The sequence below is a fragment of the Etheostoma cragini genome, chromosome 13, assembly GCF_013103735.1.
Source record: "Etheostoma cragini isolate CJK2018 chromosome 13, CSU_Ecrag_1.0, whole genome shotgun sequence".
Lineage (NCBI taxonomy): Eukaryota > Metazoa > Chordata > Actinopteri > Perciformes > Percidae > Etheostoma > Etheostoma cragini.
Window position 1 is genome coordinate 23,663,382 of NC_048419.1, and position 13,836 is coordinate 23,677,217.

The following is a 13,836-nucleotide window of genomic DNA, read 5'->3' on the forward strand; positions in this document are numbered from 1 at the left end:
GGGGGGGGGGGTTCGTCCTGGAGACAGTGGTCTTCTTCAGCGGTCGCAGTGTTGGAAGAAGTATTCAGATCCTTTACTGCAGTAAAAGAACTAACACCAAGAAAGGAGAGGCAGGTGTTGTAATTTCACACTCAGGTGGATTTCTGAGGACTGTGGGTGGGTAAATCCAGACAGCAAACTAGACTGTCTGTCCAGTCTGAGATTTTTGTTGCACGACTACAACAACTTTTGAACGTACACAAGTTTCTTCCCGAGACTATTTTGCAGCGGCACCGTTGCTCTGTCCGGCGTTAAGCGCCGCCCATGACAGTTGTGATAGGTTTAAAGAAATGTCAAACCAGAGCTCGTTTCTCTCCCATCCCAGAATGCTGTGTGGACTATAGACTGTGTCGATGCTGCAAAGCGAGACCAGTAGCCTAATTACTGTGAGGGGTGATTTGGGGAACGTGGAACAGGTGAGCAGGAGGAAAATCTGAGGACAGCTGGTGGATGGATGGAGAATGACATGGGCCTGGGGGACGGGAGGATTAGCTCAACAAAGTGTGCTAAACATGGAGCAGACTAAGTGAAATTAAAACAACATTACATGTTACAAGGGAACAGCTTTGTTGTGTAAAGTCCCCTTTACTATAAATTAACTTAAAGCTGTTGGCTATAACCTGCACAACAGCTTTCTGTAATGTTTTATCCGATAATGTTATTTGTATAATATTTGTGAAGATGGGTGTCGTGGCAGGAAGCTTTGGACCTCTTTTTTCTCCAGTATGAACAAAAAATACTCAAAGTACTCAGTAGGCAGCCCTGGTTTACCTGCAAGATGTTGCTGAAAAGAAGCAAAATGAGGGGTGTTAAATCATTTAGATTGCTTTATTTAACTTCTCATACATACTGTTCATATAGCAAAATAACACAAGTTTATGAACAAAAAATAAGAAATGGTCCGGGTAGAAATAAATATATTGGTAATATAGTTTTGCATTAGCAGACTTTACTACACAGCGCTGTGGAGTAAGGTCTGACCTGTATCTACACCACAGATGCATCGTGGGATAGGAGAAAAAAACACTCTGGGTTGTTTGCATTTCTTTAAACCAATCACAATCGTCTAAGCTCCGGACGCTGTGACGGTGGCTCTGCAAAATAGTCTCGGTGGATCATTTGGACCCGCAAACGGAAACACAACATACAATATTAACTGAAGTTAACTGCTCAAACAATACAGTAATGTGAGCTGTTTAAATTAGCTGAATACATGGTTAAACCTAATTTGCTCTTACCAGTGTATCGCAGAATAAACCACAGCAATCCCACCAATCAGGCCCAAGCGTCCCAGTTAGAGAGCGGATGCCGTTAACATATTCTTTGTAAATCTTTCCAATCATTTCCCTGAAAGAAACAACCAGGCCGGCCTTGTTGCACCATCAAAATCTTCTCATAATATCGTAAAATATCAGTCACAGTAGATATTTCACTGCGGAACGAATACTTTCACTTGGATAATTTTAGTACATTACGCTGAAAACGTCTTTGGACTTTTTTCAGGATTTTGAAAGTTAAGGATCTCGGTATTTCTCCCAACACTGAAAAACATCAAAATGCAACAATCACTTAGAAAAAGTCTCAGCAAGTGCACGATATGCAATTTATTGTTTTTTTTCTGATATTTTTAGGTGAAATGTAAAGGATTTCTGGAGACTGAAACAACAACTAACTCTCTCCATCAGAGGCCTTCTATGTGCAAAAGTGAAGAGAAGCAGTTTTTAAAGGGCCGTTGTCTGAAGTCACCCGGCTGTAAACAGCAAGGCATGGCTTCTAAAGGACATTGTGTATACTACCTTAAACAAACATTTAGCATGGGAAAGTATTTGTTATTGGTGTACACTAGTGTTTGCATCCATTGAGATGAATGTGTCCCTTGTAACACTACAGTATATATATACAATACAATATAAATCAACTGCAGATAATGTTAATACATGCTAATATATTTCTGGAAAACCCAAAAATTAAAGCTTTGTACATACAGTGAGGCAGAGAATATAAAGAACTAACCTAAAAGAATGAGTAACAAACATCCGTCAAATATTCACACCACAAGAAAACAAAAGAATTCAAAACATGTTCTAGTATATACAAAAATACTTATGCAAATTTCCCTTGGGATAATTTTTATAGAAAAAATAATAGGAATCTCATCAGGAGGACATCACGTTATATTTGAAACATGCACTTCCCGCAGAGGGCTTTCACTTCAGCGGTGGGCCACATGTCTAGATGTGTTGTTGTTTTTGGGGGGGGGGGGGGGGGGGGGGGGGGTAACTGTGTGTCACTGAGGGAAAAAAGCAGTTGGTGCAGGATACTTGGTCTACTGTGCTCATTGGTCCTCGATTTAGCAACTCAGTCTCTCACCTGTGCTCCACAAGCTTGTGTGTTACACGTACAGACGTACAGCACACAATATTTTCATAAAACATTCTTTCCTCTGTCACACTTTGGACTCACTCTCCAGATTGGCAATGTCCCCATTCCTCTCAGTCTGCTGGATCAGCTCCTGGTTGTCCAGGCTGGTCTTGGTCTCCTGATCCTCCTGGACCAACTCTGGCAGCCCCTGTTGGCTCAGCTTACTGGCCAGTGACCAGGTGAGGGGCAAGCGGGCGCGGTTGGCCTTGTCAGCGAGCTCTTTGGCACTGCAGGCGGGCGTGTTGGTTTCGTAGATATCGTGGAAGCTGTTGTAGTCCACCTCGTAGAAGCCGTCCTCCAGCGTCAGGACCGGGGTGAAGCGGTAGCCCCACTTGATCTCACTGCCGATGTAGGAACTCCTCGCCTGGCACGTCATGCCTGGAGACACAATGTGGAATACAGGTTTAAAAGAGCAGTGTGTAGGATGAAGGGGCATCTAGTGGGGAGGTTGCAGATTGAAATCAGTCCAGTCTTGCATTAGCAGACCTTACTCCACAGCCCTGTAAAGTAAGGTCTGGCTAAACCACAGATACATTGTGGGATAGGAGGAGGAAAAAAAACTCGCTCTGGGTTGTTTGCATTTCTTTAAACCAATCACAATTGTCCTGGGCGGAGCTAAGCTCTGGACGCAGAGACGGTGGCTCGGCAAAATAGTCTCTGGAAGAGACTTGTTTTGGTGGAACATTTGCACCCACAAAGAAAACACCAGATACAATATTAAATGAAATTAACTGTTGACATGATACAGTAACGTGAGCTATTTAAATTAGCTAGAAACATAGTTAAACAGCATTTACTCTTACCTGTGTATCCCCTTGTGTACTTATACCGCGTGTACTTAAACCGTATGTACTTCGTCTATAGCAATCCCACCAATTGGTCCAAAAACACCCCAATTAGAGAGTAAATGCCATAACTATATTCTTTGCAAATCTTCACAATGAATAATGTTTCCTGAAGATTTGCATTTTGCTGTAGGAAACTGCTGCAGCTGTAATAAGGAAATGTCCCCACTGTGGAATGAATAAAGTATTATCTAATCTAATCTAATCTAATCTAATCTATAAAGTTTCATGGCAATTCATTTAATAGTTTTTGAGATTTTAAAGTGACAGACATACCGCTAGCATCATTAAAAATATAAAATAAAATAAAAACTGTCTTGGCAGAAAGATTGCTGAGCTGTCTTTCAATGACGTGAGATTATTTTGGCGGACATATTTTTGTTAAAAGTGTGTTTTTTATGTTTATATTTTATTTAAACTTGAACAGAGTCGGGTTCTGTTCAAGGTTTCTGACTGTTGAGAAATAGTTTGTTGTCACACCAAATGCTTGCTCTTTTGGGGAATCGTAGGGTCTCTGTAAATTATAGTGTGGTCTAGACCTACTTCATCTGTTAAGTGTCCTCAGACAATGTCTCTTATAATTCAACACTATGAATAAAATTGAATTGGATTGAAAATAAGACAAGTATGACGTATTGATACGGGTTGTATATGAGCGTTCATGTGGGATGAAACACACTGTGCAACACTTTAAAATCCACTGAATAACAATTACTGCACACATTATTCTAATCAATGCTTAGTAACATCACAAATTCAACATCTGACAGCTCACCTGTGGCCTCCACCATCCCCTCCAGAATCACAACGATCTCCAGCTCGTCCTTGGCCAGGTGGGCTTGGGAGATCTCCCAGAAGGGGCTGTCCTGGTTGATCTCATGGCAGATGATGAGCGGTGACACCAGGAAGAGCCTGTCATCTCCCGTGTTGTATCCCACATTTATGTCCGTCTGGTTCAGAGGGATGAACTCCCCTTCCTTGGTCTGCTTCGACTTGATAAGCTTGGCCCTGATCGAGGCCTCTACGATGTGCGAGTTTCGGAGGTCTCCGACTCTGAACATCAGGCACAGGCGTCCGTCTCTCATTGAGATGACCGCGTTGGTGGAAAACACGAGTGTCTCGGCTCGCTTCTTGGGCTGTGAGATCTTAACAAACATGCAACCCACCATGAAGGCGTTGACGATAGATCCCAGCACTGACTGAATTAAAAGCAGAAGGATCCCCTCTGGACATTTGTCCGTGATGACTCTGTACCCATAACCGATGGTGGTCTCTGTCTCAATGGAGAACAGAAAAGCTGTAACAAACCCATTGAGGTTATTGACACATGGAGTCCATTTGTTGTCTGCTAAATGTTCCAGATCCCCCCGGAGGTATGCAATAAGCCACCACATGAAGCCGAAGAAGAGCCACGTCACGGTGTACACCAACACAAATATGAACAGGTTGAGCCCCCATTTGAGATCTACAAGCGTGGTGAAAATATCCGTCAGATAGCGGTACTTCTCCGTGACGTTCCCGTGATGGACGTTGCACTTCCCGTCTTTCCGGACGTACCGCTGGATCTTCCTTTCCCGGTCCCTTTCCGCCAGCTGTTTAGGCAGGTTCTCACGAGCCTGCTTCGGCAACTTGGGCTGTTTGATGATGGAGGGGCTCTCCACATCCTGCTCCATGTGGTTTCTAGGTGGATTCAAGCCTTTAAGAGGAGAAACATGGTGGTAATTAGTAAATAGTTTAATTTCTGTGCTGTTGTTTCGGGCTTTGATTTAGAGAGTGCACGTACCCAATCACTGTAGGCCGAGGATAAACTGCTCATGTAAGCTGTAAATCATGTTCATTACACTGTGCATATTATTTTAAGATATTGTTCCTTTTGTTCATTATATTGATGTATATTCTATGTTTAAATATGGATGGCATATTCATTTCTGTTCTAAGAACAGCGTCATGTAGCCTATGTTAGCTAAATCAGCCATGAGCTGTGTGTGCGCCATTGGGAATCGATACAGCATCGTATCGCGATATTTTTAGTGGCATAACTGTATTGAGAGACAGAAGCCAAGTACTGATCTATTATCATAATAAGTGTTGGTCATTTTCTCTGCTTGACAATCACATTTCTACAGCAATAAATTAAAATTAAAGTGTGATGAACAAACAGAGAAATTGATCTTTTTTTTTTTTTAGATGCAACGGATGAAGACAAAGTCTCCCTTTGAAATTGGGAAACATTTGAAGTTGGGAAAAAGGTAATGAATTGCAATATATCACAGAAAATATTGTATCGTGAAATAAGAGGACTCTGGTGATTCCCACCCCTAGTCCTGGGTGAAAGTCTTTTGTTTTACGGGTGCAGCCTTCCTGGGTGCGAACTCCGCTTCAACGACTCAAAAGTGTTGTGTTCGCAGTCCACAGCGATCTGAAACAGCAGCATTCAATGTGGGCCATACAGCAAGAAATACATTGAATAGACACGAATGATACAGTGCTTTACCTTTCATAACCGTATGTATGAACGGGTCGGGAGAACAGCCTGGTGTCCAGAGGAGTCCACTGACCAAACTGTTTGTCTATTACCAAAATAAAACCACTCAACTGGGACTATTGCCCTGTGGTGTCTCTCCATAACACAACGCAAGCTCACACCTGTTACATGTGCATGTCACAACATGTACAGTCCAGCCTGGCCTCACCAGTGGAAAAATAAATGATGAAATAACACAATAAATCCAACAACTATGCGAAATACAGTATAACAGTCATGTGATGCCTCTGCAAATCTCCTTCACTATCCACACTGCCTAAGCCCCTATCGTCGTCTGCTTTTTTATTTTTATTTTTTACCAACAAACGGTTGTGTTGAAGCTGGTCTGCTCTCCATTCACAGGAGAATATTATGAGCATGAGCAGGGCTGGTTTCCATGGCAACGCACAGCTCAGTCTACCCAAGTGCTCACAAAATAGCAGGAATGTACTGGATGAGGCCATCCAGCGTTGGATAACATTCGTCTGTTTCATCTTGTCTCAGCGGCCTGAGGAGGAACATTGTACTCCTATCGGCTTTGTGTCATTCATGTAACAGCTGTTTTTTTTGTCTGATTTTTAAATATACATGTGTATAGATATTTAGCTCTGACAGATACGTGAATAGACACATAATTATACATGTTTATTTAGAGCATGTATAATATGATGGTACTGACAGTAAAAAAAACTATAAAACGCAATATAATCAACAGCAGTTTTATTCATTACTAATTTTGTAGAGTTTTTTAAGGCCACATTTTCAGGTTCGTACTTTTTCCATACTTGTATTATGGTCTTCTACTAGAACATGTTTAGACGCTTTAATGTCCAAAAACACTTTATTTTTCTCATACTGTCTGTCTGAAACGCCCTGTTTTACCAGCGGTCCCTTTAATCCCCTTACAGAAAAAGTCCAGTTTAAAGATTTTTCTTAATGGACAGGACAGCTAAGTGAGAAAGGGGAAGACGTAGGAAATCAATAAAGGTCGGACTCGACCCCTTGACCTCTGCATCGAGGCAAAAAAAACTATTTATATGTGCGCCTGCGCCACCAAACAAGCCAAGCCTATTGTGAGTTGTGTGCATTTCTTCATGGAGTGAGAAGTTTGTAGTCACGCCAGACCAATCTCCACAGCGCTGTGGAGCAAGCTCTGGCTACACCACACACACCATCCTGCACAGGAGAAAAAGAAACCAATCACAATTATCTCCAGAAGGAACTTGTTTTGGTGGAACATCTGCACCCCGCAAAGAAAACGCCAAATCCTATATTAAATGAAGCTAACTTTCACACGATACAGTAACGTGAGCTATTTAAATCAGCTGGTTAAAGCTGTGTGTCACCGTGTGCACTTCATCCACATTAATCCCACCAATCGACCCAGTTAGAGAGGAAATGCCTTCTTTGCCAACATTAACAATCACCATCTGCAAAACCTTCTATTTTCAGTGTGTAGCTGGCTTGAATTTAGTTTTTGTTTCCAGAAGTGAACAGAGTTTGAGAGCGGCAACATACAGAGAGCAGAAGGTTCTCTTAATCATGCTGGAAGTGTACTTCCTGACTAAGCATTTGGATACTTTCATGATATAAATGTAGCACCTCAATCTACTTTATAATGCAAAAAAACAAGAAAATCACACTTTTTACAAAATGGAACCGTTAAAGCTGCTTTGATAATGAAACAGGACGTTACACGTTACACAACGTGAAACACAGGAGACACAAGTGAGGGTCTACGCTGCTTTGTACCCACTTTGCTCCTTTAAGTAACCTCCCAAACTATGATGTCACTTCCTGAAAGTGGTCTCAGTGGAACTGTAGCTTTCTTCTGTTGAGTACATAGACTGTATATTATTATATATAATTAATATTAACGGTCTACGGTTGAGTAAGGCGAGAAACTACAAACTATCAGGGAGGGAAATTACTTCAGGGACATATAAAAAATGATGACAATGGCAAAACATAACTATAGTTGACATAAGTATAGTCTAATACATATTTAGTAGAAAGTTTAAAATGGCCTGTAAAATTATTTAAGAATACTTTGAGAATTGTTTTGTTTTATGGTTTATATTCTTGTAGCAGTGGACTGAGGGCCATGGTAATCGATCACATGAAAAGGTAAAGTAAGGAAAAGTACAGTGTTTCTTTATGTGCATTTAATTCTATGTGGTAAAGGAGATCTTAATGTATAATTTTTATAGCAACAGGAGCTTATATGACACAAGGAAATATCCATGGCGACAGAAATGTAGTTTTAATCTCATATCTGATATGAAGACCACACACAGTGACTGGCTTTATCGGCCTGTTGAATCAAAGCCACCTGCGTTTTGGGATTTTTCTGCACATGATACTAACTTTTTAATATTATTTTAGAGCAAAGCTTGGCTAAATAATGCGGGAGGGAGATATCCTGCTGTCATGGAGACGGATGTGATCCAGATAAAATAACAATATAGCTCAATCTATTTTTTTAGTTTTTTGTTGTATTGCCAGGGAGCGGTAGGCTACGGCCCGTTTGTGGGGTCCTCCTGCGGGGACGAGGCCGCGGGCCTGCAGGCTCCTGCAGCCCGGAACATAGTCTCTCTTCCAGGTTTCTCCTTCCTCAGTCTAACTGCTGCTTTCCCTCCGCCGTGTCAACAGGAAGAAGAAGAAGAAGAAGAAGAAAAACCCAGCCATCTATAATTCATATTTATATCTACATGCGTTTTCTTAATCATCCTTAATTAATCTCTGATTCGGCATTCACTGTTATGTAACTCCCGTCCCCCCCCCCCCCCTGCCTCCCTCCCCCTATATAACAGATGATTGCATTTAACAAGCTACCATGAAAAGGAAGGAAAGGTGCATCCATACCTTGTGCAGCAGGTTCCCTCCCCGAGTCATCCTGAAAGCCGTCTGGGTCCCATGGAAACAAAAGAGCCCTGCTGCGTTATTTAGGTTGTGATGATCAAGTCGCTCTCTCTGCGAAAACCGACCGAAAAATAGCCTCTAATTCCCTCTTCCCTCCATCCTCAACACAGAAAAGGCATCGGCTGTCAGCCTCCACCCACAGACAAGAGAGAGAGAGAGAGAGAGAGAGAGAGAGAGAGAGAGAGAGAGAGAGAGAGAGAGAGAGAGAGAGAGAGGCGGAGAAATGAGAGGTGATGAGATTGAATGCAACGTAGCCTACTTATTGGCTCCTTCATGTTAAAGATCATGTATTAGGCTGCTAATACAGGTAGCCCACTTTGAGTATTTCCAATTTATAGGAAATACTCAAATGTAAAGCCTTCTTCTACTCCCCCAAGAGGAAATCCCTTTTGCTCCACTACATTTTCCACAGCTTTTCCACTGGTAAACACCCACTTACATCTCTGGTTGGGAATCACAGGTGCGATAACTCACGATACGTTACACATCTCACGATACGGACGATATCACGATACAGCAATTCTGCTGAATCCTATAATGATACAACGTGATATCGCTCTATGAATACTAATGCCTGTAAAAAGGTTGACTGCAGGTTTATCTTGTTATTCACTGCAAGTGTGCAGACGTGAAACAATTTTAATTAAATGACTGAAACAGTCATTAAATTAAAATTACAAAACTACGGGTCCAGACTTTTGGACTCAAACATATCTGAGGCATCTGTCATTTTTATCAAACTGCTGTCCGCCATCCAGTTAAAAACCTCTTTGGCTCGTTAACTAATGTTTAAGTTTCCGTCGTTCATGTGTTGAGCGCCACCTTGAGGAGCCTCGACGTAGGGACGCAGGGAGAGGGGCCTTATTTCATTAGTTAAAATATCTTAATTTGGCGTCAGCGTATCGATTCTCATTTCACACAAAGAAAGACAACGATATATTGCGGTGTGGATATTTTGTCCCGCCCCAAGTGATGATTCTTCTTTCCTCCCCCTCGTCTAAAATGGTCACATCTGCACCCAGGAAGGCTGCACCCGTATAGTCACACTCGACCACTCACAGCATGTGTAACGTCACCAATGGCTGACGTTACACATGAAGTTAATTACTTCCTTAGGAATATTGTGTGTTTTCCGGCTTGTGTTTGTGTCGGTGTTAAGACGTTTGATGGGAGTTTCATTTAACTACAAATACATGTATTTTCTGTTTTTGATAGATTCATTTACATCGGTTTCTTTGCACCAGCGCTCCCTCTACCTCACCCGTCCGACCCCAAAACTCTCCCCCAGGTCATAGCAACAGATTTGGTCCTTACCAGCATTTCCTTTCTGTGTTTATTGCCTTATTATAATTAATGTTATCACTTTTTACCAATGGGTGACGTTACGCATGCGCTGTCCATTAACAGTTTACAGTCTATGGGCGTTCCACAGGCTTTTATAAAGAACAGAGGGACACACTGTGAAAGCATGTGAACAGTTATTTTTACTTTTACCATAAATAATAAAAATGACATTCCTTTTTCACAAACTTAACCCAACTAATACTTTAGAACAAAGCTTCCTAGAAGCAAACAGAAACAGATAAATAACAATAGAAAACATTGGGAACATAACAGTGTAAACAGAGATTAGTAGTGTTGCATCTCTCCTGCATTATCTGTTAAAAGTATAAAACAACAAAATAAGCATGTTGTTAATGAACTGATGCCGACGCTGTTGCTTTCAACTGTTGTTTATCTGATACTTTCACTTGAGGTAAAAAATAATAATAATAATGTATTGGTTACAATTACAAAGTGCTTTGACTTTATTATTAAGAACAGAAGCAATAACATTTAACCTTACCTCTAGACTGCAGCGGTGAAACTCATATTGTTGTAAAAGGTGGAGAGAAAGTTGACATTCAATAACAAGAATTATTAGTTATCTTTGTGCATTGGCTATAATAAATATTATGCATTTTCTGACTAAGAAACAATGAACAAATGTGTAAACAACTGTACTTCATCTTCAAATGTGCAGTAGTGTGCAACAACTCAACCTACCATCCATCCGGTGCAACGTTAACGGAAACCAAGTAAAACGTGAAAAATGGAAAAAATGGATACCACACATCCTTAAAAACACTCTCCTCGGGAGGTTGCATAATTAAAATATACTCTGTTTGTCCAAAAAGCAACAGGCTCACCGTTAATCTGCCACCTGAAACAAAACTTAGTCCTAAAAAATACAGATTTGACTTCAGAATTTACCTACTTACAATATTCAATATTTACTACAAGGTCATTCCTTTGTTCTGGTGAGACGGTTATGAACCCAAATTAGTTCAGATTAGAGCAAAGCCGTGAAAACGTTAATGCAGTAAATTATTTAAAAAATAACAATACATGTAGGATATGTAGGCTTTTAAATGAGATTTATGGTCATGTCACCCACTTCTGATCTCAGAATTTGATTTGTACATTTTTGCAGCTTTAATCCTTCGTCAGCCTGTCTTAGGGGTCGATGCATAGACTGTGTAAGTGAAGCCAAAACATCTGGATCAGCTCCTGTATTATATACGCCTCAGATTCATTTTTCCCAAAGATGTTTCTGTCATTGTAGGCAGTTCTGATCCCGCTGATGTTTGTTAATGGGTTCATTTTTCTGATGCGTTTGGCTTTCATTCGTTATTTGATGCTATAAAAACGAGGCGAATCATCCTGATTGACAGCTGGGATTGACTTGTGATTGGTTGGGCAACCGTATGGGCGGGACATTGATTCCGTGGCTCCCACGCATCATTAATACTGTGCAGACTCTGGCTCCAACATTACAAGATGGCGCCGCCTGTGTCTGCTGCCCTTTTGTACAGTGGGAGGAAGTGGAGACATGCCATCCATCTTTTTTTACAGTCTATGGTGTGTCTACTCTGGATGCATTTAGCCACAGAACTCTGACAGTCTCTGTAGTTATACCTGCAAGAAATAGAAAAAATTGATTTGAGACCACGGTTTTGGGTCCAGGTTATGCGTCTTAAAGCAGGAAAGAAGAAAAAGCCTCTTCCTTTCTCTTACAAATTTAAAGTTGTGTGCATAATCTGAAAATGCACCATTGTTGATTCAATACACTCAGGAGTTTGGCAGCTAAAGCCACACTAGGTCTAAAATGACCATTGATAGCTACTACTGTAAAACAAGGGTTCTCATTATTGATTTCTTTGTTATTCATGGCCACAGGGGCTGCTGTTTGCCAAAAACATTGATTGAAATGGAAGATAATGTGTTGTGTCAGACATGCAACAGGCTGCAACACCAGTGTGTTTCGGTCATGTTATGTGTAAGACTCTAAAAAGATACACTTCAGTTTTAATCAACACAGCGGTAAACAGACTCTCCATAACGGCTGGTCTATCACTCGGTTTTGCACACACAGCTGCAACTTGAGGCGTATCATTTTTGATTTGTGTTTTTTTGTTACTTGCATGTAACTAGTGTGACTGCTCTGGACTCCAACAAAACTGGCTGAAACGCACCCGAAACATCATAATTTAAGAATAGACCTTTAATCAGTAACTTGAAGGAATAGTCTATCCAGAAGCAACATAAATTGTATATAGAACTCCCCTCCATCGGGTCTCAGTGGTCCCAGAAAAGGTTTTCTATGGGATGGCCTTAAGGAGAGTTTTTAAGGAGAGGTTTTAGTGCAAATTAGGGATGCATCGAATCCAGGATTCGGCTGAATATTGGGCTTTTTGACGCTATTTGGTTTCTGCCGAACCTTAGAACTATTTTCCTGCAAAACCTACGCTTGCACTAGGCGCTACATTGGTCGCCGTAATGACGCCGGCGTTGATTACAGGAAGGTGTTTGCGTAGGTGGACCGGTCAATGCCGTAGGCTCTGAGAAAGTCAAAATGGAACTTGTGAGCAGGAAAAGTGATGTTTGTCAGTACTTTCAGTCATAAGAAGGCAATTCAAGTCGAGCTACATGTTCAATTCGCGATGCCTTGTCAACGACCCTAAACAATACACAACATCTGAAAGAATTTGAGTTGTGCATGAAGGAATCTACAGACAGCTTCCGGCACAGGTAGGACCATCCCAGCTAAAAACGGGTGTTTTGGCAGAATCTTAATGAGTGGATTTGGTATTCGGCAGAACCTCAAAGATCTGGATTTAGTGCATCCCTAGTGCAAACAGACTTCAAACGAAAGACACCAAAAAAGGTTACAAAACATCGGAAACACGTTCTTAAACGCTCTCTACAGCGTTTCCAAGGAGACCAATGAGAAAATGCTTTGTTTAGATTTCCATGAGATGATACAAGACACTGGGATAATGCTGCATAGGAATTTTCAGAAAGGTTTTTAGACGTTTTATAATCTTGTTTGCCGTGTTTCGTTTGCACTGATATGCATTTTCGGGCACTCCGCTCTCCTTAAAGGCGTGCGATAGAAAACTTTTCATTGGTCCATAGAGAGTCTAGAGAGGTGAGTGATATATATAATTCATATTGTTTTTGTGGTGAACTTTTCCTTCAAGGCTAGACCTTTTTTAAGTAACTTAACGGCAGACTGAACAGCAGTGTTTTCCCTCTCTGGTAGAAAGTCTTACCCCTGATTTCCGAGCTGCGGATCGGCTCCGCTGCTCAACAGCCACCAGGTCCACATTTGTTGCAGAACGACTGGGGCCATGATTGACAGCTGAAGTCACGAGGACCCACGAGATCTCGCAAATTCACGTATGATTACGCGATATAACTGGATCTAGTTTCTATAAACAGAACCACAAAACCTCTGACCTGGTGACTTCAGGCCTGTCTCCACCCATTATGACATTTTCAAGGTGTAGTGCAGGAAAATATGATCCGCTGTTAGCCGGGTATTTTATTAATAAAATCAACTAGATGTCTTATTTTGTTTCTGTGCTCGACTTCTTGCTCCTCCAGCTATCTGTTGTGTGCTGAATTGATGCAGAGTTTTCCAGCATCCTGAAAAAATAGAAACTCTGCGTATCTACTCCGGAGGACAAGGGATCCCAGAGCTGGGACAGAGTCGGGACGGGGTCGGGACGGGGTCGGGACGGGGTCGGGACGGGGTCGGGA

At 41.5% G+C, this 13,836-nt stretch overlaps 2 protein-coding genes across 2 annotated transcripts in view; both read right to left on the bottom strand.

Moving 5' to 3' along the window:
* Positions 1 to 2,104: 2,104 nt before the first annotated feature.
* On the bottom strand, positions 2,105 to 8,965 carry LOC117954986 (G protein-activated inward rectifier potassium channel 2-like). The gene is made up of 3 exons (XM_034889057.1): positions 8,695 to 8,965; positions 4,081 to 5,001; positions 2,105 to 2,838 (listed from the first exon to the last, which is right to left on the bottom strand). Exons 2-3 carry the CDS (start codon positions 4,976 to 4,978, stop codon positions 2,486 to 2,488), a joined length of 1,251 nt encoding a protein of 416 aa, XP_034744948.1. The 5' UTR covers positions 4,979 to 5,001; positions 8,695 to 8,965; the 3' UTR covers positions 2,105 to 2,485.
* A 2,455-nt stretch (positions 8,966 to 11,420) lies between these two features.
* kctd7 (potassium channel tetramerization domain containing 7) overlaps positions 11,421 to 13,836 on the bottom strand; it is a 10,299-nt gene continuing 7,883 nt past the window's right edge. Inside the window, exon 5 of the mRNA XM_034889060.1 lies at positions 11,421 to 11,709. The gene's annotated coding sequence lies outside the window, so the exon portion shown is untranslated. The remainder of the gene's footprint in view (positions 11,710 to 13,836) is intronic.